General features: G+C 41.1%; 3 protein-coding genes across 9 annotated transcripts in view; all 3 read right to left on the minus strand.

Annotated features, from left to right (window-relative positions):
- Positions 1-266: 266 nt before the first annotated feature.
- LOC124046409 (signal recognition particle 14 kDa protein-like) lies at positions 267-13,497 on the minus strand. Of its 2 annotated transcripts, none has more exons than XM_046366751.1 (5): positions 13,368-13,497; positions 12,862-12,934; positions 3,283-3,395; positions 1,745-1,777; positions 267-1,585 (listed from the first exon to the last, which is right to left on the minus strand). In XM_046366751.1, the coding sequence occupies exons 1-5, from the start codon at positions 13,389-13,391 to the stop codon at positions 1,496-1,498; spliced, it is 333 nt and encodes a 110-aa protein (XP_046222707.1). In that variant the 5' UTR covers positions 13,392-13,497; the 3' UTR covers positions 267-1,495. The 2 variants fall into 2 exon arrangements, with proteins under 2 accessions (XP_046222707.1, XP_046222708.1); XM_046366752.1 differs by having other exon boundaries at positions 13,389-13,449.
- Positions 13,498-13,571: 74 nt separating this feature from the next.
- Positions 13,572-19,794, minus strand: LOC124046408 (5'-3' exonuclease PLD4-like). 3 transcript variants are annotated; one of them, XM_046366749.1, is made up of 11 exons: positions 19,722-19,794; positions 19,556-19,631; positions 19,215-19,387; positions 18,878-19,061; positions 18,677-18,797; positions 15,392-15,519; positions 15,108-15,308; positions 14,746-14,885; positions 14,459-14,624; positions 14,269-14,365; positions 13,572-14,114 (listed from the first exon to the last, which is right to left on the minus strand). In XM_046366749.1, the coding sequence occupies exons 2-11, from the start codon at positions 19,628-19,630 to the stop codon at positions 13,909-13,911; spliced, it is 1,491 nt and encodes a 496-aa protein (XP_046222705.1). In that variant the 5' UTR covers position 19,631; positions 19,722-19,794; the 3' UTR covers positions 13,572-13,908. The 3 variants fall into 3 exon arrangements, with proteins under 3 accessions (XP_046222705.1, XP_046222706.1, XP_046222704.1); XM_046366750.1 differs by having other exon boundaries at positions 19,556-19,647; positions 19,722-19,786; XM_046366748.1 differs by lacking the exon at positions 19,722-19,794 and having other exon boundaries at positions 19,556-19,713.
- Positions 19,795-23,253: 3,459 nt separating this feature from the next.
- Positions 23,254-25,818, minus strand: part of LOC124046410 (centrosomal protein of 170 kDa protein B-like) — a 39,423-nt gene continuing 36,858 nt past the window's right edge. For 3 of the 4 annotated variants that reach the window (XM_046366755.1, XM_046366754.1, XM_046366753.1), the window contains 6 exons: positions 25,529-25,664; positions 24,834-24,971; positions 24,589-24,677; positions 24,176-24,269; positions 24,021-24,072; positions 23,254-23,877 (listed from right to left, as the gene is read on the minus strand). In XM_046366755.1, the coding sequence (XP_046222711.1) occupies positions 23,651-23,877; positions 24,021-24,072; positions 24,176-24,269; positions 24,589-24,677; positions 24,834-24,971; positions 25,529-25,664 (736 nt within the window). In that variant the 3' untranslated portion in view covers positions 23,254-23,650. Of the gene's footprint in view, positions 23,878-24,020; positions 24,073-24,175; positions 24,270-24,588; positions 24,678-24,833; positions 24,972-25,525; positions 25,665-25,818 lie in introns of those variants that run through there. The other variant, XM_046366756.1, reaches the window with a different exon arrangement.

Raw genomic sequence — 25,818 nt, forward strand, 5'->3', positions numbered from 1 at the left:
AAACTTCCAACCCACTGGGAATGAAAGAAATAAAAGCTGAAATAAATAATTCTCTATTATTCTGACATTTCACATTCTTAAAATAAAAGTCGTCATCCTAACTGACCTAAGACAGGGAATTTTTACTAGGATTAAATGTCAGGAACTGTGAAAAAATGAGTTTAAAAGTATTTGGCTACGGTGTATGTAAACTTCCAACTTCAACTGTAGCTTGTGTTATCAGCCTTCAATGTAAAGTTAAACGGCGTATTCCTTATTTCAACAAATCGCTGCCAGATTGATATTTATTCCAACAAAGCACTTTATATCTCATTTTACAGTAACAATTTGTATTCCTCAATGACATTGTGATAAACGATGACATCATTCATCTGACATGTGTGTTAAAAGCTGCAGCTGTGTGTCATTCACTGGAAAGTAATTATAATCCTTAATGATAATTATCATGGTTAGGTTTACACCCAGTAAGGAAAACCAAGCCTGTTGATTAAAAACTAAATTTATCAAGTACAAGGTTCTCTCTGTATCCATAAATCAAATATGCCAATCAGCCACCAGTAAATATACTATATTATTCAGAAGTTTCTAAATACTTTTCCCTTCACTCAATCTTCCATCACATGGCAAATACATCCTACAAATTAAGAGGCTGCAGCTTTTCTGCATTTGAATTGATAATACAACAGTACAATAGAGGTCTTACAATGTGTCAGCTAACTTTTGGATCCTCGCTTTACAGCTTAGCTTACAACTACGAATTTACCACCTTCATTAAGTGGACACATGAGTGACGAAGAACTAATTGGACCAATAAGGAACTCACCCATTTAATAATTTCTTCTTAAGTAAAAACAAAAACAATTCTGTATCTCACTTTCCACCATAAAATATAATAATCTAACATTTCCCGAATGGCAAAAGAAACATTCAGCCCCAACCCTAACAAATGTATTTGGCAGCTTCACTCGTAGTTAGTATATAGTTACACATTTAATCATCTATCCATAAATGGTTAAGACAAGGTCCGGTTGGAAAGTAAATCAGAACTTTAGTGAACATGTAATCAAATTGATGCATGCAAACTGAACTGACTAAATAGGTAGTAGTTAAAATGAAAACTATTTGAAAGGCATTTTATCAACACGCTCCATCCTTTCCGTGACTACATAAACGATGCAGCTCTCTGTGTAACTTGGATCCAAGCCAGAGATGTTGACATGGGGGTGGGGGGGTTGATCTAAAAAGGCAGCTCACTTATAGTATCCTCTGAGTGTTAAACTCCTCAGCTCTCCCTTCATCCCGATACCATTCACTGGCCAGGGAGGAGACACTGCTGTGTAAACAATGGCATGCTGTCAAAGCAGTCCCCAGGTGGAAGAATGTGGGCCGCAGCCAGCAGCAGGAAGGATGGGGGTAGAGATGATAGTTACGAGTGTTTGGAGGTGGTACAGGCAAGTCTGGGTTCCAGCCAGTATGCTATGAAAGAGTCTGTTGCTCATTGGGTGGCTTTGGTTTTCTTGCTTTTGCTTTTCTTGTCTTTCTTCTTAAGGCCGTCCATATGTGCTCTCAGGAGGTTAGAGTATGCCTGACAAGTTGAAAAGAGGAGTTTGTCAAGAGGAACGTGTTTAAATGATTTGCTAAATCATTTTTAGCATTACATAGATCTAGTCAAACAAGACAATGTGCATTCAGTGCTCCAGTGATGCATTTGTTACAAAAACCATACCACAATGTCAGTACCTACCATCTGGAACTTGATTACTTCTTTGGTGCTAACCTGGCGATAAAAGGAAAACTGATTAGCACTACTGTCTGCAAGGTATAGCAAATAATATGGATTTATTTCAACAGCGAAGTTAGAGTTCAACATCATAGTACCCTCAAAGCTAATCACTAAGCTAAGGATCCTGGGACTAAACACCTCCCTCTGCAACTGGATCCTGGACTTCCTGACGGGCCACACCCAGATGGTGAGGGTAGGCAGCACCACATCTGCCACGCTGATCCTCAATACTGGAGGTCCCCAGGGGAGCATGCTCAGTCCCCTCCTTTACCCCCTGTTCACTCAAGACTGCATGGCCAACCCCATCCTTAAGTTTGCAGATGATACAACAGTGGCTGCCTGCCATACAGGACCTCTACACCAGGCAGTGTCAGAGGAAGGCCCTAAAAACTGTCAAAGACCCCAGCCACCCCAATCATAGACTGTTCCCTCTACTACCGCACGGCAGGCGGTACCGGAATGCCAAGTCGAGGACAAAAAGGCTACTCAACAGTTTTCACCCCCAAGCCATAAGACTCCTGAACAGGTAATCAAATGGCTACCTGGACTATTTGCATTGTGTCCCCCCCCCCCCCAACCCCTCTTTTTACACTGCTGCTACGCTCTGTTTATCATATATGCATAGTCACTTTAACTATACATTCATGTACAAACTACCTAAAATTGGGCCGACCAACCAGTGCTCCCGCACATTGGATAACCGGGCTATCTGCATTGTCCCACCCACCAACCCCTATTTTACGCTACTGCTACTCTCTATTCATTATATGCATAGTCACTTTAACCATATCTACATGTACATACTACCTCAATCAGCCTGACTAACCGGTGTCTGTATGTAGCCTTGCTACTTTTATAGCCTCGCTACTGTATATAGCCTGTCTTTTTATTGTTGTTTTATTTCTTTACCTACCTATTGTTTACCTAATACCTTTTTTGCACTATTGGTTAGAGCCTGTAAGTCTACAACAGTTGTATTTGGCGCACGTGACAAATAAACTTTGATTTGATGTCAGAACACCCAAGAGCAATGGACAACATCTGATTACTAAGTAGACAGAATAGATTCCGACCCTACGCTTGCTTACAGCTGCACTGGGGTTGGATAGGCTTGCTGTTTACATTAAGCCACCACAGATCCGGCTCAGAAATCACACCTCAACCCAGGGATGTGAAATTGCATTGAACAACAAAGGAGCTGATTGGCTGACACTGTCATTACAAAATGGCTGTGGCTTATGCAACTGAGCATGAGGACGAAAAGGGCAGGTTCCTGAAAAACAAGCACTCTCGCACCGGTTCCACAGTGTCTTAATCGAAACAGGAAGTCTGTTCGACCCCAGTGCAGCTGTACGCAAGCGTGGAGTCTGAATCTAGTCTGGCTAAATACTAAGTAGAGATGTATGGACTAATTGCCTGACTAGGTAAGAAAAATATTTTATTCTAAAAATCAACCAAACCATCATAAATCCCTTCTTTGCCACATGTTGTAGACTGACCACTGTGCTGATTTTCTTCTTGCCGTCTGACGCTCTGAGTAGACACTTGTTGTCTGCTGGTTCATAACTCTCTGGGTGGCCTTTTCTGGGGACTGGTTTGGTTCTCCCGTCATCTGTAAAGTTCATGACAACAAACTACAGGTCAACAGGATTACTCACTGTAGTTGGACTGATCAGACAGCCTTAGATTCAATAACCCTGAAGCAACTACCAGCAGATAGTCACAAAAAATGAAAAAAAAAATACAGAAAAATAAATATTACACAATTAAAACATTTGCACTGAGAAAAGCACCGGGGATGGACAGCTTTCCCATAGAATTGTATTTTATATTTTGGGACATGGTAGCGCCTAGCGCCTCTATTTACGTAAATAACAACTCATGTCACTCAATTCAGTACTTCCTAGGTCCATGTATCAAACAGTTATTTCAGTTATATTAAAACCAGTCAATTCTGGAGTTCAACAGATTAGACCCATACATTTTATAAAAATGCAACAATAAAATGATTAAACTCAAGGGCAACAGAATAGCAAAAGTATTCCCAGATTTGATACATATTAATCAAACAGTGTTTATTAAACATAGACACAAAATACAAGAACATTTCTCAGTATAATACAATATGCAAAAAGACAAGATGTAGATTTCTCAATGGCTGTTGATGCAAAAATTGCTTTTGGTAGTCCTTGGAAGCACACAACTTCCCAGCTGAAATAATACATTAAATTAAAATATATAAATATCCAAAAGCAAAAAAATACCATAATGACAAAGCGAATATAGGTTTAGAATTTTGAGCCAAGGACTGAGCCAAGGACTACATGCTTTCTGGTAAGTTGAGGGGTGTTAATTCACCTGTTTCCATACATGTTTCATTTTAAAACATGTATCTTACAAAGGAGTTGTTTAACTGCTTAACTATTTATCTCTACTTGGAATTGTATTTGGGATTTTTTAACTCATTTTTTCCTAATCTTTACAGGAAAATTCCACAGGCACTATCTGATGTGTGGAGCCATTTCAATGCAGATAATGTAGAAGGAAAAGCTGTGTACATTTGCAAATACTGTGCCAAATCATATGTGAAAAATGCAACAAAGATACAGAATCATCTGGCCAAGTACATAAAGTTCCCTCGGCGCTCACAACAAGCAACCTCTGACAAAAGTCCATCTACTTCTATTCGAGGTGAAAAGGATGAATCAGACACCTTACGATAGCAACAGCTCATGGTCCTCCTGGAATCAGAAGTTTTTTTGACTCAATGGTGGAACATAGTCAGAGAAATACTGATTAATGTTTTGCTCGAGCTGTGTATGCAATTGGTTCACCTCTGATGCTCACAGGCAATGTGTATTGGAAGAGATTTCTGAATGTTCTTCGCCCAACATACACCCCTCCAACCAAACATGCTTTATCTACTAATTTGCTGGATGCAGAGTTAAAGCGAAAGTCAAGCAAATCATAGAGAAAGCAGACTGTATTGCAATCATCTCTGATGGGTGGTCGAATGTTCGTGGGCAAGGAATAATTAACTACATCTCCACCCCTCAACCAGTAATCTACAAGAGCACAGACACAAGGGACAACAGACACACCGGTCACTAAATTGTAGATGTGCTGAAGGCAGTCAACGACCTTTGACCACAGCATGTATTTGCACTGGTGACAGACAATGCTGGAACATGAAGGCTGCTTCGTCTAAAGTGGAGTCCACCCTCACGTCACACCGATTGGCTGTGCTTCTCATGCACTGAATCTGCTCTTCAATGACATCATGGCACTGAAAACAATGGATACGCTCTACACGAGAGCCAAGAAAATGGTTAGGTATGTGAAGGGTCATCAAGTTATAGCAGCAATCTACCTCACCAAGCAAAGTGAGAAGAATAAGAGCACCACATTGAAGCTGCCCAGCAACATGTTGTCATCATGTTTGACAGTCTCCTGTAGGGGAAGGAGTCTCGCCAAGAAATGGCCATATCACAGTCTGCCGATGTGGACTTCCCCATCAAGAGGATCCTCCTGGATGATGTATTTTGGGAGAGAGTGGTAAAAGCTGAAATCTATAGCGGTAGCCATTGCACAGATTGAGGGAGACAATACTATCCTGTCTGATGTTCAGACTCTGCTTGCAGATGTAAGAGAATAAATCCTTCCTGCCCTGCCCACATCACGGTTGCTCCAAGCAGAGTAAACTGAAGTTCTGAAATACAAAAAAAAAACATGAAGACTTCTGCCTGAAGCCCATACACGCCGCAGACTACATATGCTGGCAAGAGCATCCTCTCTGGTGCAGAGATCAACAAGGTCGATGGTGTCAACACTACCGTGTCTCGCCACCTTGGCCTGGATGAGGGCAAGGTTCTTGGCATCCTGGCAAAGTACACTTCCAAGCAAAGGCTTTGGGATGGAGATGCAATATGGCAGTCATGCCAACATATCTCATCAGCCACCTGGTGGAAGGGACTTTGTGGATCTGAGGCTCTTTCCCCTGTAGCCTCCATCATCCTTCAAATCCCACCAACATCAGCCACCGCAGAGCACAACTGGCCCTTGTTTGGGAACACACACACACACACCAAAGCACACAACAGGCTGACCAATACAAGGGTGGAAAAATTGGTGGCCATCTGGGCAAATATGAGGCTTTTTGGACCTGACAACAAGCCATCCATAACAAGGTTGGTAAGTGACAGTGAAGATAAGGCCTCAGTCTGATGTTCCATAGGTGGACATTGAGGAGGTCCAGGATGAAGACATGGAAGCTGGAGAGAAAGACAACCAAAAATTTAGTTTCTAGACTATCATTTTACAGATATTGAAAATGTTCTGGGGAGATGCGATGGATCATTGGGGATCATTCAATATCCATTTCCTTTGTTGTTCAGTGAAATTATCCCATGTGAAGAGTAAACTCAATTAAAGTTCAATTCAAAATGTTTATTTTATTTTATTTCAATTGGAAGGATTTCATCATTTGCAATTATGTCTACTTATGATAAGGGAAGAGGTTTTTGTTTCTGTCTCCATATGATATGGTAAATATATAAAATGCAAAAAACATCTACATTTAAATGTTATTAATATTAATTTGCATATATTTCCGTTAAGTCTATCGGAAAGTTTCCACCTCTGAATATTCCTCAAAATGTGCAACCTTATACCCAACAAGACCCGAGGCTGTAATCGTTGCCAAAGGTGCTTCAACCAAGTACGGAGTAAAGGGTCTGAATAATTATGTAATATGTAATATTACAATGTAATATTGTAATATACAATTATGTAATATTGTAATATAATGTAATATTTCAGTTTGTTTAATACATTTGCAAAAATGTCTAAAAACCTGTTTTGCTTTGTCATTATGAGGTATTGTGTGAATATTGAGGAGAAACAAAATGTAATTTATACAATAAGGCTGTAATGTAACAAAATGTGGAAAAAGTTAAGGGGTCTGAATACTTTCCGAATGCGCTGTACCTGACTAATATTGAAAACAAATGCCCCCTTAATAAAAAATATTTTTAGAAACTCAGGATATGAAATTAATGTGGAAAAACATGTAATGGCAATAGGAAAAATAACTAACGATCTACAGCAGAAGTCTCCAACCGTTTTCTAGCATGAGCTACTTTAAAAAAATGAACCGTCATAAGCTACTCTTTTTTTTCTCTAGCTTTCAAATAGGCATGTTCTTCGCTTCTCCTCTCTCCTGCAACTCTTCCCCAGGTCCTTAGTGTAAAAGAGAAAGTAGAGCACTATGTTCTTCAATATACCTGGTACAATAATGGTTACTAAACTACTAAGGGGGCCCTATTAAATGTTATTTTCCCCCAAAATATGCTTTATATTTTCCCAAATTAACTTAAGCTTTCCTGGTTCTAGATTTTGGGGGTTTTCACTCTTAAAATGAGAATTATTCATAGAGAAACAACACAATTGGATGTTCTGAGTCCATGTCAATGAATAAATCACATTTAGATTTGAGATAAATTTAGATTGTAGTGTAAACCCCCTTTAATCGCGCATCTGGCCCTTTAATTGCACATCTAGCGAGTGAGGAATGTGTGGTCTAAATTGCCGGTATAGCGGTGTTTCTGTGCTGCTGCTGCTCACTTAATGGCAAAGTGAACAAATAGCAAAGAATAGATACAAATTATATTCCTTCTCATGATATACTTCTGCCAGGTAAGCCTACTTTGCAGTTAACATTTAATATAAATGTTTTTGGGGAAAGTACTTCTGCCAACCCACAAGATGGTTATCACATCCACTGGCTACACACAGAGTGATAAACAAAAGCGCACACCACACAGACAGAGGGGCAATATTGTTGGAAATGAACAGGCAGATAGTGTTAGGTTTGGGTTTTTAAGCCAAGTGGCTATCCAGGGATGGTATAATCTAAATGTTGCTTTTTTTAGATAGTAGCTGGGAGCTTGCGGTGTCTGATACTTGTGAGATTTGTTTATGACAGTTTGCTGTGGAGCACGTGAAAATTGCATGCACTTTCAGAAATCCCGCTATGCCCTAAGACTAACCATCAAACAAGCAAAGCGTCAATACAGGATTAAGATTGAATCCTTCTACACCTGCTCTGACACTCGTCGGATGTGGCAGGGCTTGAAAACTGTTACGGACTACAAAGGGAAACCCAAACGCGAGCTGGCCAGTGGCGCGAGCCTACCACACATGCTAAATGCCTTTTATGCTCGCTTTGAGGCAAGCAACACTGAAGCATGCACGAGAGCACCAGCTGTTCTGGATGACTATGTGATAACGCTCTCGGTAGCTAATGTGAACAAAACCTTCAAACAGGTCAACAGTCACAAAGCCGCTGGGCCAGACGGATTATCAGGACGTGTACTTAAAGCTTCCGAGGACCAACTGGCAAGAGTTTTCACTGACATTTTCAACCTCTCCCTGACTGAGTCTGTAATACCTACATGTTTCAAATAGACTACCATAGTCCCTGTGCCAAAGGAAGCGAAGGTGACCTGCCTAAATGATTACCACCCCGTGGCACTCATGTCGGTAGCTATGACGTGCATTGAAAGGCTGGTCATGACTCACATCAACAGCATCCTCCCGGACACCCTAGACCCATTCCAATTCGCATACCATCCCAACAGATGACGCAATCTCAATTGCACTTCACAACACCCTTTGTCACCTGGACAAAAGGAACACGTGAGAATGCTGTTAATCGACTACAGCTCAGCATTCAACACCATATTGCCCACGAAGCTGCTTGTTTGTTACCTATGCATAGTCACTTCACCCCCACCTACATGTACAGATTACCTCAACTAGCCTGTACCCCTGCACACTGACTGGTACCAGAGCCACCTCCTGTATATCGCCTTGTTATTCTTATTGGGTTACTTTTTACTTGGTAAATACCTAGTTGGTAAATACTTTATTCTTCTAGAACGGCACTGTTGGTTAAGGGCTTGTAAAGTAAGCATTTCACAGTAAAGTCTACACTTGTTGTATTTGGCACGTGGCAAATAAAGTTTGATTTGATTTAAAGAGGAACAAAGGATGGAGGTAAGAACATTAACACCTTAGTTAAGAACACTATAACATGGAAGAAAATTAAACAGATTGTACAAAGAACCAATATTACTGCCTAAAAACACACCACTATGGAACAATTCTTGGATAGCTTTTCAGAATCCACTGATAAATTGACTCACATGGAAAACTAAAGGCATAGAAACCGTAAATGAAGTGGTAAAAGTAAATAAATATTTCCCTGCCAGAATTAAAAAGCAATTTTAGACTGACCAATGTAGACATTATCAAATATACTGTATGCAACATAAAAGTTTTATTTCACATAAGCTTTCAGGTCAAAATTGGGACATCAGAGCAAAATTGAGGGAATCTTATTTGAATCAGAAAAACATACTCTAAAAGATACTTTAGAAAAAAATGTAAGCTATTGGAACCAACAAATAAAAATAACTGATATTGGCACAAGATGTAGGGAGTGTTTGTTATATTCAAACTACATTACCATTAACAAAAATGTGGCTAACCCAGTATAAATTAATGTATAGAATGTATTATACAAGAGACAATTCAAATTATACAGCACCATGGCAAAGTCACCCTTCTGATGACCAGGTGGCGAATCGCATCTCTGCATGTCTGGCAGACATATCAGTGTGGATGACGGATCACCACCTCAAGCTGAACATCGGCAAGACGGAGCTGCTCTTCCTCCCGGGGAAGGACTGCCCGTTCCATGATCTCGCCATCACGGTTGACAACTCCATTGTGTCCTCCTCCCAGAGCGCTAAGAACCTTGGCGTGATCCTGGACAACAAACTGTCGTTCTCAACTAATATCAGGCGGTGGCCCGTTCCTGTAGGTTCATGCTCTACAACATCCGCAAACCCTGCCTCACACAGGAAGCGGCGCAGGTCCTAATCCAGGCACTTGTCATCTCCCGTCTGGATTACTGCAACTCGCTGTTGGCTGGGCTCCCTGCCTGTGCCATTAAACCCCTACAACTCATCCAGAACGCCGCAGCCCGTCTAGTGTTCAACCTTCCCAAGTTCTCTCACGTCACCCCGCTCCTCCTCTCTCCACTGGCTTCCAGTTGAAGCTCGCATCCGCTACAAGACCATGGTGCTTGCCTACGGAGCTGTGAGGGGAACGGCACCTCAGTACCTCCAGGCTCTGATCAGGCCCTACACCCAAATAAGGGCACTGCGTTCATCCACCTCTGGCCTGCTCGCCTTCCTACCACTGAGGAAGTACAGTTCCCGCTCAGCTCAGTCAAAAATGCTCTGGCTCCCCAATGGTGGAACAAACTCCCTCACGACGCCAGGACAGCGGAGTCAATCACCACCTTCCGGAGACACCTGAAACCCCACCTCTTTAAGGAATACCTAGGATAGGATAAAGTAATCCTTCTCACCCCCCCCCTTAAAATATTTAGATGCACTATTGTAAAGTGGTTGTTCCACTGGATGTCATAAGGTGAATGCACCAATTTGTAAGTCGCTCTGGATAAGAGCGTCTGCTAAATGACTTAAATGTAATGTAAAAAGTCATGTCGTAAGTGTAAAACTAACAATGACTCAATAATGAATGCATTCTGGGAGTGTTATAAAGTCAAAAGGTTATGAGCAGAATTAGAAAGCTGACTGTAGGAAGTTTTACAATGTAAATGTACGTTTAATCAGTCTTATCGGCATTTTTCAAGATATGGCATATAGGAGTGTGGTGAGATAAACAATATTGTCCAAACCATTGGGTGTCACTTATATCGAATAAGCTATTACTTAAATACTTGAAGTTAAATGATACTCCAATGTTGAGAGAATGGAAGAATCAAATGCTTTATTATTTAAATATTGAAAAAAGTCTGGCAACAAACAGAAACAACTTAACACAACATAAAAAGTCATATGCGGTAGTCTTAAAAGTATTAGAAACAACATTGGGTGTGGATACGTTGGGGACATTTGGGTCTGAACATATGTGATGTTATACATCTAGGTGGAAAGGTAGTACGGCTGTCCCAGACTAAAAAATATATTGTGTGACCGAAAGCCGACCAATTGATTGGTAGAAATGTTTTACAATGTATTTTTCCATATATAGACACACCCTATGTGTTTTAATGAAATCAAATATACGCTTGTCTGATGAAATACACCACAAATGACTCAAGAGGGAGCCAGAGATCAAGATAACCAGAAGCGAAAAACCTTAACCTAACCCCGACTATTCTCCTTCAGGTCCTACTGGCTTTCACAAGTTACTATCCTGAAGATGGCGTTAATAGGCTACACGAGGAGTTGGTAACCTTTCTCATGTGGAATGCCTACCGATCTGCGTGCCACTTATGGTTTTCTTATGCACAATTTCGTGGAACAGTTTCATTTAATTTATAATAACATCTTCATATCTAAAAATCATTGTCATGTGGTTAATCAAAATTCTATCCAAATGTAAATAAAAATGATACAAACCCAAAAAGTAACTTCTATTGCCAACTATGTAAAAAATAGCCTACACAAAGCAACAAATAAAAATACTGCAGCCTGCAGGTAGAAAATATCCTAAATATTGGCTACACATGGCCTTTCTGCAATGAATTTGAAACATTGTATCAACTATCAACTTGGCTCCAGCCAGAAGTTCAAGCTAGCAAACTTGCAACTTATAAAATATTCTGGGCCCTCAGAGTTTCCCGCGCCAGTATTTTCAACTATTGTCATTCTCAATGTATGTAAAAACAGACTTTGTTTGCTTGCTGTTTGAGGTTAAGAAAACATTACTTTGAGAAGCTCCACAGCTCATTAGTGGTGGTGCGTTAAACCAATCAGAAATACTATCAGATCCCCAAATGGGCACATTTATATGCCTACATTTGCACGCCGGCCAGGTAGCCTACCTCTATGCGTAATCAGTGCGAGTCCTTACTCAACATTCACAGTAGAGCTTCAAACAAAGACAATGACTAAAATTGACATAACTTGTAAATGTAATGAACCAAAACTTGTTTCGCACAAGTGTAGCATGGGTTGTGCGCTCTTCAAACAACATGTCCACTCTGACAATGATCATGGTAAAAGACTGGAATAATAATAATATATTGAAAGTATTAACATAAATTACCATAACCAAACAAAAACTGTAGATTACAAATTAACATTAAATATAAACTATTACTGATGATATATGCAATGGGGGAATTGATACACTAACAATCAAGGCAAACAATTCACACAATTAAGTTATGAAATAATGAACGTGCACAAATTGGCAGTAGAGTAATTTCTGGGGTGAGACTTGCATTTTAGCCTTACAGACCTTGGACTGTGCCATCCACCTGGCCTCAGCAATGGATTTGTTCACTGAGATGGGCGCGAATCAGACAGGCGTCTTGGTGCCATAAAAATATATATTTGCTACTGCTCGACTAAAAAATATCCCCGTCGACCAACAGCCAAACAATAGACCCGTCGACTAATTGGGGTCAGCCCTAAAAAAGGTATGCATGTTAAATATGCACTATGCAGAATCGCTACGCAATTTCATGGTTGCTAAAATTATAATAGTTTGCGTGACAAAACAAGCAAGTTATAGAGTATCATTTTACTGTCTAAACCACTCTGAAATATATTTTCCATAACCAAAAACATTGTATTTTCAGCTGTTTAAAGCTGGTGTACAAAACTGAAAGTAAGAGGCAAACATGTTACTTAACAGGAAGCATAGAAATAGCACACAACATATCTACCGTTTCTAAGAGACTTGCGTTCAATGAGAATGATAGTTCTATAACTCACATGTGTGTGAATTTGGTGGAGTCGCCCAAAAAGTAACATATTGCTGCTTTAAGTTTGTTTTTGTCTATGCATGTTTGCTTGTAAAAAAAAGCTGCTAAAAGTTAAATAAAATGTATAAATATCACTGTAAATGTAAACCTCTAAGGTTGAGCTCAAAAGAGGATATAGGCCTAATATGAACATTTCCTGGAAGAAATTAAGTATAAACTCGGCCACCAAATAACGTTAAATCACAGTTGACAAGATCTGAGCACTTACATTTCTTTAACGTGATGGCAACACTGCCTGTGGTCCTGCATTTCTGGAACAGCCGTGTCAGCTCCGTCAAAAACTAGAGGAAAATAATCAGATGTAATTTAGGTTCGTTAACAGTGTTATCAACTGTGGTGGTAGCTTGTAACGTTATGTTAATACTAGCCAACTGTCTAATGAGCTAACGTTAGCTACCTAACTCGCCGACATATATCCATGTGTGTGTAACGTCAGATATATTTTTTCGAACTCACTCTCTACGACCTAGCTATCTTGCTAGCTACTTCTAACTAAACTTGTCCAGTATTTCTTATTCTAAAGTTGACAACAGAAGCAATCCAAACGAATAGTTAGCAAATGCTAGCTATGGCGGCAGAGCAAGCTAGCAGGCAGACGTGGTTTATTTTCCACTTATGCCAATGCAGAATACTTATCAAACTAAACCAGTCTTCTAATAGTGACAGTATCTAACTAAGATGTACTACATTAGTCGATGGGGCTTTCTATCATACCGAGTCGTTTTCAAGTAGTACCATGATTCCCACTGCAATTCTGTAACTTCAGCTAGCTGGCTAGCCCGTCAGAAGCACACGTACTACAACATGAAATTCTGCTCCGTGACCTTTCAACTTACAAAGTACACGCTGAATAATTTACATTACCGCCATCTAGTGTAGAGGAAAAAAACACAAACCCTTGAATAAACTAGACAGAGCTCAGTCTTTTGCTGCCTTTATTTCAAATTAATGAACTTGTATAATACAATTTCGTTGCAAAAATAATGAGCAATAAAGTACATCACGAAACTGCATTTATCAGCTTGTGAAAGGTAACACAGTGAAGTATGAAACATTCCAAAAGTACATTTTCAGTAGGAAAAAAAGGTAACAAGTGGCCTAACAAACGATGCAAATCATGTGTTCAGTTGCAACGTCCCTTATAGAAACAACCCAAGGCTAGAAAAAGCAGCCAAACAGGCTTACTGTTATTTCCCTAAGCCATGCTTAAAGTAAACATTGTTCTAGCTAAGTGTATGGATGGTAGTCAAAGCACCTATACTTTTGAGAGTGCACAATCAAGGTGTTGGCCCAAGTCAGCAAAACATACAGTAAACTGAGAGTGCCAGTCCCTGTCAAACACTGCTCTGAGCTGCCCCTGTAGAGCCTGGGTCCCCCAGGGCCAGTTTGGTGTGTGTTGGGAAACCACCAGCCCCACTCCAGCTGTGGTGTTGAAGTAGTCAGCAGACCAGTTAGACGTCCCTGAGGGGCAGAAGGATTTGTAATTCAGGCTGTTCATTACATGCAATGCCTTCATATATACAACTGTATCTGTTCACAATAAAGTAGCATCATATTAAACTATTTTCTGATAAATATACTGTAGGCCTTGTTGTTAGACCTGTCTAACACTTACCAATATATGCCACTCTATCAGTCACCATGTATTTATTATGGTTTACTCTGGAGTAGGGAATCTCTGACTGGTTCCCTACTGGCACAATGGACAGTTTCTGAAAAAGAGGACAATCTGGCATTACAGTACAGAAAGGAAGACAACCACATGGTTGAATAATAATACCAGTAGGCTATATGTGTCTTCCTACCACTTGAATGCTGATGTTATGGGCAGGGTAATTCAGGGAGGCTAGAGACTGAAGGAAAGGTAGCATGGCTGGATCAGAATCACGTCCACAGCTGACCAGCAGACGGACCTTAACATTCCGCTCAAAGGCAGCTCTCTTTAATGCATCATCAATGGCCGACCAGTACCTAAAGGATGAATTAGAGGTTGATTAAATTCATCTAACAATAAAACAAGAAGGCAGAGTTGTAAGTAAAACTCAAGGGCGTATTGAAAAATGCTATGAGCCTGGTAGGACAGTAGGTTCACCTTTGAGGGTGTATGAAGCGTGTGGTGGGAAAATACTCCATGACTGCCACATCAATGAAGTGCTGCGCCCCTGATATCACTGAGAGGATGGCATTCAGGTCCTGAGTCCGAGATGTTGGGCAGAAAGAGGGAGGAGAACCCTGGGAGAGAGAGGGCAGACATGCCATGGGAAGAAAGAGGTATGTGAGGAGTAGAACTGGGATGTGATGGTCATTAGATGAGAAAGAAATCTCCATTCAACCTGTTATGTGTTGGACAATGGGCACGCTCTTTAATTCTTTCAGGTTTTATTCAGATGCTATTGGTTTTATGATCTGGGCCTTCAAAGCACAGAATGGGGAAGTGAAACAGAAGGGACTCACTGTAATGTAGATTTCGCTTGAAACATTATCAGCCTTCAGCAGCAAGGGATGCTCTTTGTTGATGGCAGTGTCATATTTGGAGGGCCAAGGGTCTGGGATGGAGCTGTTGAGATGACCCATCACCCAGTAGGACTCAAATATCTTTTGGAGGTCTTCAGCCAGACTGGAGCAGTTGTAGATCACCACTCCCAGTTCCTTAACCTAAGATGATAGTGCATTGTTACCTGTCATGACATGTAGGAGCAAAGCAAGTGGAGTCTACTATATCATCACTAGACCTTTACCTGTGTAAGAGCCCTCCAATCCATGTTGGCACTTCCTAGGAATATGTGTCTCCTATCAACAATCCAGAACTTGCTGTGGAGTACACCCCCAGTCAAACGCCCAAAGTGCACCTTTCTTACTTGGACTCCTACAGAAAACCAATGAAATTACATTTAAAGATTCAAATACAGTAGGATAATATACAAGGTACACTGGCTTCATAAACAAGTGCATCGATGACGTCGTCGCCACAGTGACCGTACGTACAAACCCCAACCAGAAGCCATGAATTACAGGCAACATCCGCACTGAGCTAAAAGGCTAGAGCTGCCGCTTTCAAGGAGTGGGACTATAACCTGGAAGCTTATAAGAATCCCGCTATGCCCTCCATCAAACAGGCAAAGTGTCAATACAGGACTTAAGATTGAATCATACTACACCGGCTCCGACGCTGGTCGTATGTGACAGGGCTTGCAAACCATTACATACTACAAAGGGAAGCACAGCTGAGAGCTGCCCAATGACACGAGCCTACCAGACAAGCTAAACGACTTCTATGCTCGCTTCGAGGCAAATAACATTGAAACATGCATGAGAGCACCAGCTGTTCCGGATGACTGTGATCACGCTCTCCGCAGCCGATGTGAGTTAGACCTTTAAACAGGTCAACATTCACAAGGCCAGACGGATTACCAGGATGTGTACTGCGAGCATGCGCTGACCAATTGGCAAGTGCCTTCACTGACATTTTCAACCTCTCCCTGCCCGAAATCTGTAATACCAAAATGTTTTAAGCAGACCACCATAGTCTCTGCGCCTGTTGGAGGAAATTATAGTTGAAATGACTAATTATGTATACATTCCAATCAGAACTGACTAGTCCAAATGCTATTATGTACTGTACATATATTAATTTTCTCTCTTGCTCCCATTCCCATTTGTATATAATATAGTCAGGAGTTTAGTAACAATGAAGGTCTGTTCCTTTGTACAAATGAATGAACTGTCTCCAGATGGCAGGGACGGACTATCTCTCCAGACTGTCTAGAATGCTGATTTACAGTGACTGACCTTGGCTTTAGGAGAGGAGGGAAGGCTCGAGAACTATAGGGCCTCTACCGGTGTCATGAAAAGATAGAACATTTAGGAAACGCTGACGTCATTTTCAGTTTATAACCTGTGGTGAAATGTGTATGTACCCAGTGCTCTCTTGTAATAAATGCTGTTACCTGACTTTTAAGACTGGTCTCGATCTATTTCATGCATAATTAATGAATTTACAACTCATTACTGAAATAGAGAGAGAGTGCGAATTTGGTTTTGGCTACAAAACATATAGGAATTTAGAATTCCTCTAACAGTGCCCAAGAACACTAAGGTAACCTGCCTAAATGACTACCGATCCGTAGCGCTCACGTTTGTAGCCATGAAGTGCTTTGAAAGGCTGGTCATGGCTCACATCAACACCATCATCCCAGACACCCTGGACCCACTCCAATTTGCATACCGCCCTAACATATCCACAGATGATGCAATCTCTATTGCACTCCACACTGCCCTTTCCCATCTGGGCAAAAGGAACACCTATGTGAGAATGTTATTCATTAACTACAGCTCAGCGTTCAACACTATAGTGCCCTCAAAGCTCATCAATAAGCTAAGAATCCTGGGACTAAACACCTCCCTCTGAAACTGGATCCTGGACTTACTGACGGGCCGCCCCCAGGTGGTAAGGGTAGGTAACACCACATCCGCCACACTGATCCTCAACGCAAGGGCCCCTCGGGGGTGCGTGCTCAGTCCCTTCCTGTACTCCCTATTCACTCATGACTGCACGGCCAGGCACGACTCCAACACCATTAAGTTTTCTGATGACACAACAGTAGTAGGCCTGATCACCGACAATGACGAGACAGCCTATAGAGAGGAGGTCAGAGACCTGGCCGTGTGGTGCCAAGACAACAATCTCTCCCTCAAAGTGATAAAGGTTAAATAAAATGGAAAAAAGACAAAAGGAGATGATTGTGCACTACAGGAAAAGGAAGCCCGAACACGCCCCCATTCTCATCGACTGGGCTGTAGTGGAGTAGGTTGAGAGCTTCAAGTTCCTTGGTGTCCACATCACCAACAAACTAACATGGCCCAAGCACATCAAGAGAGTCGTGAAGAGAACACAACAAAACCTATTCCCCCTCAGGAGACTGAAAAGATTTGGCATGGGTCCTCAGATCCTCCAAAGGTTCTACAGTTGCACCATCGAAAGCATCTTGACTGGTTGCATCACTGCCTGGTATGACAACTGCTCAGCCTCCGACCACAAGGTACTACAGAGGGTAGTGCGTACGGCCCAGTACATCACCGGGGCCAAGCTTCCTGCCATCCAGGGCCTCTATACCAGGCGGTGTCAGAGGAAGGCCCTAAAAATTGTCAAAGACTCCAGCCACCCTAGTCATAGACTGTTCTCTCTCTACCACACAGCAAGCAGTACCCGGAGCGCCAAGAGGCTTCTAAACAGCTTCTACCCCCAAGTCATAAGACTCCTGAACATCTAATCAAATAACCCAGACTATTTGCATTGCCTGCCCCCCCCCCCCCCCTCTCTCTTTTCGCTGCTGCTACTCTCTGTTTATTATCTATGCATAGTCATTTTAACTCTACCTGCATGGACATATTACCTCAATTACCTCGATTAACCGGTGCCCCCGCACATACTCTGTACCGCTACCCCATGTATATAGTCTCGCTGTTGTTATTTTACTGCTGCTCTTTAATTACTTGTTACTTTTATCTTATTATTTTTCATATTTTTTAAACTGCATTGTTGGTAAGCATTTCACTGTAAGGCCTACACCCGTTGTATTTGACACGGGACTAATAAAATTGGATTTGATTTGTTTCCCAACCATTGTCCTCCAGTTCCCCCAACAGTACACCTTTTCATTGTAGCCCTGGACAAATGCATCTCACTCAACTCATTGAGGGCTTGATGATTTGGGGCGGCAGGTAGCCTAGTGGTTAGAGAATTGGGACAGTAACCGAAAGGTAGCAGGATCGAATCACCGAGCTGACAAGGTAAAAATCTGTCATTCTGCCCCTGACCAATGCAGTTAACCCACTGTTCCCCGGTAGGCCGCCATTGTAAATAAGAATTTGTTCCTAACTGACTTGCCTAATTAAATAAGGTAAAAATACATTTTATTTTAGTCTGCATGTTGAATCAGGTGTGTGTGTCCAGGGTTACAATAAAAATGTCTACTGTAGGGGCTACTGGAGGACCAGGGCTGGTTTAAGGGATGTTTTCAGACCTTTCTGTCTCAGAACTTGTAGATCTGTGGAGTTTGTCAGCATAGAGGGAATACTCGTCACAACCCTCACTGATACGTTTCTGGAAGGCAAAGCTCCAAGCTGCTCCAGTATGTCCTTTCCCTGTTGATGACATTAGATAAAGTGCAGGCAAATTTACAGGGATGATTTTGCCTGCACTGGCTTTAAAAAAAATAACTCACAGGTAAGTCAGTGGAAGAGTTCATATTGATGTCATCACCGGTAAGAGTCCAATAGAAGGAAACCACATCGACTTGGTTAGTTGCCATGGACAGGAGATCTCTCCAGGCCTTGTCCACTGGGGTCCCAAAGGTTGCATTGTCGTCATATTTCATATACAGGGGAATGCTCTCCACAAGGATAATTCTGAGGAATTCACAACAGGACCTCTTAACTACTAGTCTTTGGGGATGATTACAAACGGGAAGCAAAGCACCCAATTCCCTTGAAAAAAACAGCACTGTTTTACATTGTCAATTGTGTTAAAGCAAAAACGTATACCGTGTACATGAAGCTCACCGGCTTTGCTCATCAGAAATGTTATTTTGATCTGTTCTTGTTTCTTGGAAGAGCTTGTCATTTTGGAAATGCTCTTCTTCTGTGCACTTGTCCAATATAGAAAAGGAGAGCAGTACACCCAAAGCAGTCAAACATCCCACAACCACAGCTATAGACACAAGCCGTTTTGAGCCCTGAGAGCACGGACACACAACCAAGTGTGATGTTTATGAAAAATGAGGACAGAAAAAATGGATTTCAACATAAATATGAACAATAGTTAGAACAGACTTCAGTTGTATCGACAGATAAGATTCTACTGAAAAGTTTGACAAATGCTTGACAAGCAACTCTTATCTTACCCTTCGGTTGGGAACATAGCTATCATGTAAAGTCTTGTAAGGAGAGGACATCTCTGGCACTAATGTTCCTGGCATCCTGTTGAAATTCAGACCTAAAATGTAATTGATCATCAATATAAATTTGAAAATACATTTAAACAGCATTTAACATACAAAAACAACTTACAGAATAAAGCAGGTGTCTACTACAAGGGATTTGTTTCTTCCTCTAATCCACAGAAACTGATATGAAACTAAGAAGTATGACATTGACTGTACACAGTAACATACATGGTTCCTGTTTTTTCTTTCATTTCTCTTTCTGACAGATCAGGACATATAAATACAATGACTTGTAAACCATGTAAATGTGTTGAGTTCTACAATATTAGGCCTACATCAAACAAGTGACTTTGGAATAAATATTATGAAGATGACAGTACACCACACAATGGATTACAAATCAGTTTATTACAAAAAATGGAATCCCATTTTCTAAATTATGCACAAAATGATACCTTTTTCAATAGATGAATTCTGGAAAACATCAATAAAAAATAAAGTGGAAACTTTTTTGTTTAGGGTACAAGAGCCAAACAACCAAAAAAACCAAACCATGGTGATGACATTGAAGGGATACGAACAGGTTTAACAAAATGGGACTCATGACTTACACCAAGGTATTTCTAATTTGGATGAAGAGCTGCAATGAATAGCACAGAGCCATAGCAATCAAAAGCTCAAAGAGACAGATTTAACTGAGCTCATACAAGTACTGTACTTTGTGGTATGAAACAATATATCCCAAAAGGCTTTGTGGCACTGAGGGAAATTGCGGTTACTACTTCATGGACAGCCACACAAACTGGTTAGAAAAGAGGAAAGCACTTGTGGTGGACTGCAGTCCTTTCATTTCATTGAACTTTCAGCCTCCTCTCATTCTGGACAGGAGAGCATTTATACAATCTTTAAAAGAATGAACACAACCCCATTAGTAAAACTGGGGGCTTAAAGTGTAGCTTCTCAGCATATTAGGTTGAAGGGTCCCAATGGTATTACAATAGTGCAAAATACTAGATGGAGGTCATCTCCAGATCAAACTTTTAAGATATGTACATACATTATAAAGACATGTTTATTTAATTTATAATTGCACAGAATTTCTGCTAATTGTCACTCCCAATTATAATTAGATTATAACAAAACAATGAACAGCATATGCATCTTGCTTTTGACACTTCACTTAATAGGCCTAATAAACTGGCATCAACAACACAGGAGACCAGGTAGTGTGGTGTGCTTAATGGAGGAGTGTACAGAAATAAAACTGGAGGAAATATATCTAGAAAGCAAAACTGTCAGAGAGCATTTGAGTCCGTAAAGTGTTCACTTTTGCTATAAAAAATAAAAGGAGAGCCGCACACTCTAGGAGCTCCGATGCAATCATTTCAGAACCAATGTGTCGACAGCCAAGCAATCTTCATTGGGGTATAATGCCAAACACTGCGGGTCACTGGTTTATATAGTTTGAAAGGAAACACACAAAAGCTTTTACTAAGACGTTTCAACGGTAAACTTCAGCAACATTGAAGCTACGGATCACAATTTACACTGAGAAAGGGGAATCAAGAAGTGAACAGAAAGTAGATATCGCTGACCACACTATGGACAGCTGTGCAATCAACTGACAGGTTGAGAATCAAACCTATCGGCAATACTAACAAACACTTTCCAAATGGCGCTTGCTGGTAGAAGTCCTGAATGAGTCCTGTGTTTTATTCGGTGTTAAAGCTTAAAATCTCTGGGCTGAGCTATGAAACTATTCACTCCAGACAGTTGGCTGTTGTCAGGTGGTTAAACCTAGATGTTCTACCGCACCACTAAGCCCCACTGCCCTGCCCACCCAACCATACATTCCACACAGATGTTCAGTTCTGAGAACAAGGAAACTTCTAATATCAGACATGAGGCAGACCTAATTGCTACTTTTGACTCAAAAGAATAAGGCACAAAACACATCTGATCATGACATGTTTCTACTGGCAACGTGAGATACCTTGTGAAACAGTGACTCCTAGACCCATTCTTACATTTCATCTCTAAAATGATTCAGTCTCTTTTAAAAGACCAGAAAAATAACATTCTTCTCTTAGCTCAAAGCAAGTGTCCAAGTGCCAACTTATAAACTCTTTAATACTATATAAATCATTACAATTAAATACTTGATATACATTCTTCAAGTCTGGTCCATAGAGATAAAAAGTGGTCAATAGAAAAAGAAAATACAGTGGGGAAGTCTTTGATAAACCCAGTCACTGGTTTATCAAGGGATCCTGGAGAACGCCTTTCTACTTATTCATACATTTCATCAATCAAAGTCAAAGTCCTATTTAATTGCATTAGTAAGAGATACTTAATTAAATAAAACATACTCAAGCGGATTTTAAATATACTGTGCTCTAAGTTCATTGCAGCAACACTTTCCCAATTAATGGAAATCACCGAAACATGTAAATAAAATGCATATAATCAAGTATGCTTTTGTGAAAGTGAGATCAACTGAGATAAGTATTCAGAACCCTTGACTTTTTCCACATTGTTACGTTACAGCCTTATTCTAAAATGTACTAAATTATATTTTTTCTCCTCATCAATCTACACACAATAACCCATAATGACAAAGCGAAAACTTTAAAAAAAAAGACTTTTGTGCAAATGTATAAAAGAAATAAACAGAAACCTTATATACATAATTATTCAGACCCTTTGCTATGAGACTCGAAATTGAGCTCAGGTGCATCCTGTTGACATCCTTGAGATGTTTCTACAAATTGATTGGAGTCTACCTGTGGTAATTTCAATTGATTGGCCATGATTTGGAAAGGTACACACCTGTCTATACAAGGTCCCACAGTTGACAGTGCATTTCTGAGCAAAAAAACAAGCCATGAGGTCGAAGAAATTGTCTGTAGAACTCACGATTGTATCGAGGCACAGATCTGGGTAAGGGTACCGAAACATTTCTGCAGCATTGAATGTTCCCAAGAACACAGTGGCCTCCATAATTCTTAAATGGAAGAAGTTTGGAACTACTAAGCCGCCCGGCCAGACTGAGCAATCGGGGGAGAAGGGCCTTGTTCAGGGAGGTGACAAAGAACCCAATGATCACTGACAGAGCCCCAGAGTTCCTCTGTGGAGATGGGAGAACCTTCCAGAAGGACAACCATCTCTGCAGCACTCCACCAATCAGACCTTTATGGTAGTGGCCAGACAGAAGCCACTTCTCAGTAAAAGGCCCATGAAGCCTGCTTGGAGTTAGCAAAAAGGCACCTAAAGAATCTCAGGCCATGAGAAACAAGATTCTCTGGTCTGATGAAACCAAGATTGAACTCTTTGACCTGAATGCAAAGCGTCACGTCTGGAGGAAGCCTGGCACCATCCCTACGGTGAATCATGGTGGTGGCAGCATCATGCTGTGGGGATGTTTTTCAGCAGCAGGGACTGGGAGACTAGTCCAGATTGAGGGAATGATGAACAATACAATTGTGCCAAGATTGTAGCGTCATACCCAAGAAAACTCTAGGCTGTAATCGCTGCCAAATGTGCTTCAACAAAGTACTGAGTAAAGGGTCTGAATATTTATGTAAATATGATATTTCCGTTCTTCATTTTTAATACATTTGCAAAAATTTCTAAAACCCTGTTTTTGCTTTGTTATTATGAGGTATTGTGTGTACATTTATGAGGGGGAAAAAACTATGTAATACATTGTAGAATAAGGCTGGAAGGTAAGAAAATGTGGAAAAAGTCAAGGGGTCTGAATACTTTACAAATGCACTGTATATGGCACAATAATGGCCTTGCCTTAAAGGGGTTTTCCCTCAGCTGAACTAACCAATGCATGAATTTAGTGTGTCTTCTACAATCTCCTTCTCACACAATGGCAGTTCAATACGCATTTCAGTTCTCTAGTAGTGTACACACAGTGCAGTAGTGTCATCGTGCAGTGGTGCCACAGTTGTCTCTAGCAGTACCCATTTCCCCCTCTCAAATCCACTCTCTCAACACCTGGGATTGTGGCGCAGCAGTGAAGAGGCGGCACTGTGTTCCAGAACCTCAGACCACATAGCTCTCTGCCTCTGAGGCCATAGCTGATCTCCTGACACTCTCACTGGACTTGGAGCTGGAAGAGGAGACCCCACCCTCACCCCGCTGGGAACCTAATGATCTCCAGTCTCTCGAAGGGGCCCTGGATGGCCTTACACTGGCTGAGGAGGGGGAGGTAGGAGTGGAGGTTTTGGCTGGCTCAAGGTTCCCACTGGGTTCAATGATGGTGTTGATGACTGGGAAGGGGACAGACAAATTTGGCACAAATCAACATCTGAAATGCTGAGGGAGAAAAGCAAATGACAAAAAAAATAAGCTTTTAAGTGATGCTTGTTTACATGGAGATTTTACTCAAGATTTGTGATAAAGGTGCACTTGCCTTCAAGTTGTCTCTGAACTCTTCTGAGCTCTTTGAGAATAGATGTGATTTCCTGAAATACAGATAGGCATTTTACACTGAAGAGGGAATTAAACAATGCAGCAAATCATCGGAAATACCTATAAACCTGGTCCAATAAGTCTGGAAATACCAACCTTGTTTGAGCCTTTCAGGACAGGGATGTCATTTTCAGCATTGATCTTTGCTTCAATCTCCTCCCAAATGTCCTGTTTGTTATGGAATAGTACCCTGAAAGCACAAAAAAAAACTAGCTCGAGTACAGACAAAGCAACCACGTATAAAATGAGGAATTACTAAACTGAATATCTGATGTCCCATATCTCCCTAAGGATAGACTATCTGCCCAACACAGCATATTATACTCACTTTCAGTCCATTAACCATGCTGGCAGGCTGTGATCACTCACTTAGTCATGCAGAGCTAACTGCATATCAGCGAGTATTAATACAACTTCTCATCTGGTTCTGGTATGAGCTGTGGGGAGAATGGCCTGACAAAGTATTGTGAACTTTTGCACATGCTTCTTGTCAAGCTAAACATTCTTACTTTATTTTCTCAGCTAGTTGCTCTGTGTTTTCTCGAATAGCCAGAGAGATCTGGGACACTGGATTCAGCATAAGGTCATCAACAACAACCTGGAGAGAGAGATGACAGACATTCAGTCAGCTCTCCACTTCACAAAGACAAGGCTGATCACCGCTGGGCTAAACAGAAACTTATCAAGATACAATCTATTTGCTTTTAAATTCTCAAAAGGGATTGAAATGGTATGAACAATGTTATTGTCTAACCTCTTCCTGGTTCCATCCTCTGTGCTTAGAGTTGTGTTCCTGCTCATTCATCATGGTCTGGTCGGGGTCCCCGGCAGCAGGTGAACCAGGGGGAGCTCTCTGGTAGTTCACACCAGCCTCAGGAATAGGATGGACCAACTGCAATACAACAGGAGCCAGACATTAGTTAAGGGTGGTTATGATATGTGCCAATCATAAGGTAACATATAGAAACAGAGCGATCAATATGAATCCATGGATACGACCCCATTATTGACAGCGGAATGTTTTGCATTGGCCCCAGATGTGAGAGCAACCAATTTAAATGTTGTTGTGAAAGTGAACTGATAAATCCGCACCTGAGAAGGCTGGGCAAGCCTGAGGAGATGACTGTGCTGTCTGATAGCATGGAGTGAATGGAAACTATTGGTTTAAAGGTTGAGTTGACGGTTGCTGATAATGGGCCTCTGTACGGCTATGTAGATATTCCATTAAAGAAATCTGCTGCAATAGCAGATTGCAGCTACAATAGTCATTTACAACATTAACAATGTCTACATTGTAATTTCTGATCAATTTGTCTTCTCCAGCCATTGTAACATAAACCAGTAAAGACAGGTACAGATATACTTTAATGGGTGCTATAGAAAATATATAAATTGAAAAGCTCTCCATCAGGCCCATAAGTGTTTGACTTGGCAGTGTGGTTAACATACCTCGTCCTGGATGGTCATGGTAGAGGCAGGTGTGTTGGCCTCCACTCCAGAAGAGCTCTGAGGATCAGTATCACCAGCCACGTCATGGATCTCCCTGGCCAGGATGGCCAGATCTTTAGCCAGGTCCTGACTCAGTCTAGAAGGGGAGAACAGACCAACATAGAGACACCTCAGGCACTCTTCCAAGAGCAAAAAAGTGTTGCAGTTTTGAAGCAAGCTTTCAGAGGTTTTACACATTTTGCCATGGGGCGGAGAGACATTTTTGCAATTTTATATGAAATGTAATGCTG

The sequence above is a fragment of the Oncorhynchus gorbuscha genome, linkage group LG10 (assembly GCF_021184085.1).
Source record: "Oncorhynchus gorbuscha isolate QuinsamMale2020 ecotype Even-year linkage group LG10, OgorEven_v1.0, whole genome shotgun sequence".
Taxonomy (NCBI): Eukaryota; Metazoa; Chordata; class Actinopteri; order Salmoniformes; family Salmonidae; genus Oncorhynchus; species Oncorhynchus gorbuscha.

What these genes read in the sequence shown, in the direction of transcription:
- LOC124046408 (XM_046366748.1), bottom strand. Translation starts at nt 19,699, where the DNA reads ATGCTGTTTAAATGTATTTTCAAATTTATATTGATGATCAATTACATT. An exon ending in ATTTCTGATGAGCAAAGCCG is followed by an intron (nt 19,062 to 19,214) that starts GTGAGCTTCATG and finishes TGAATTCCTCAG; the next exon opens with AATTATCCTTGTGGAGAGCA. An exon ending in CAAGCGAAATCTACATTACA is followed by an intron (nt 14,886 to 15,107) that starts GTGAGTCCCTTC and finishes TCTCTCTCCCAG; the next exon opens with GGTTCTCCTCCCTCTTTCTG.
- LOC124046409 (XM_046366751.1), bottom strand. Translation starts at nt 13,391, where the DNA reads ATGGTACTACTTGAAAACGACTCG. An exon ending in TGCCATCACGTTAAAGAAAT is followed by an intron (nt 3,396 to 12,861) that starts GTAAGTGCTCAG and finishes TGAACTTTACAG; the next exon opens with ATGACGGGAGAACCAAACCA. An exon ending in AGAAGAAAATCAGCACAGTG is followed by an intron (nt 1,778 to 3,282) that starts GTCAGTCTACAA and finishes TTTTATCGCCAG; the next exon opens with GTTAGCACCAAAGAAGTAAT.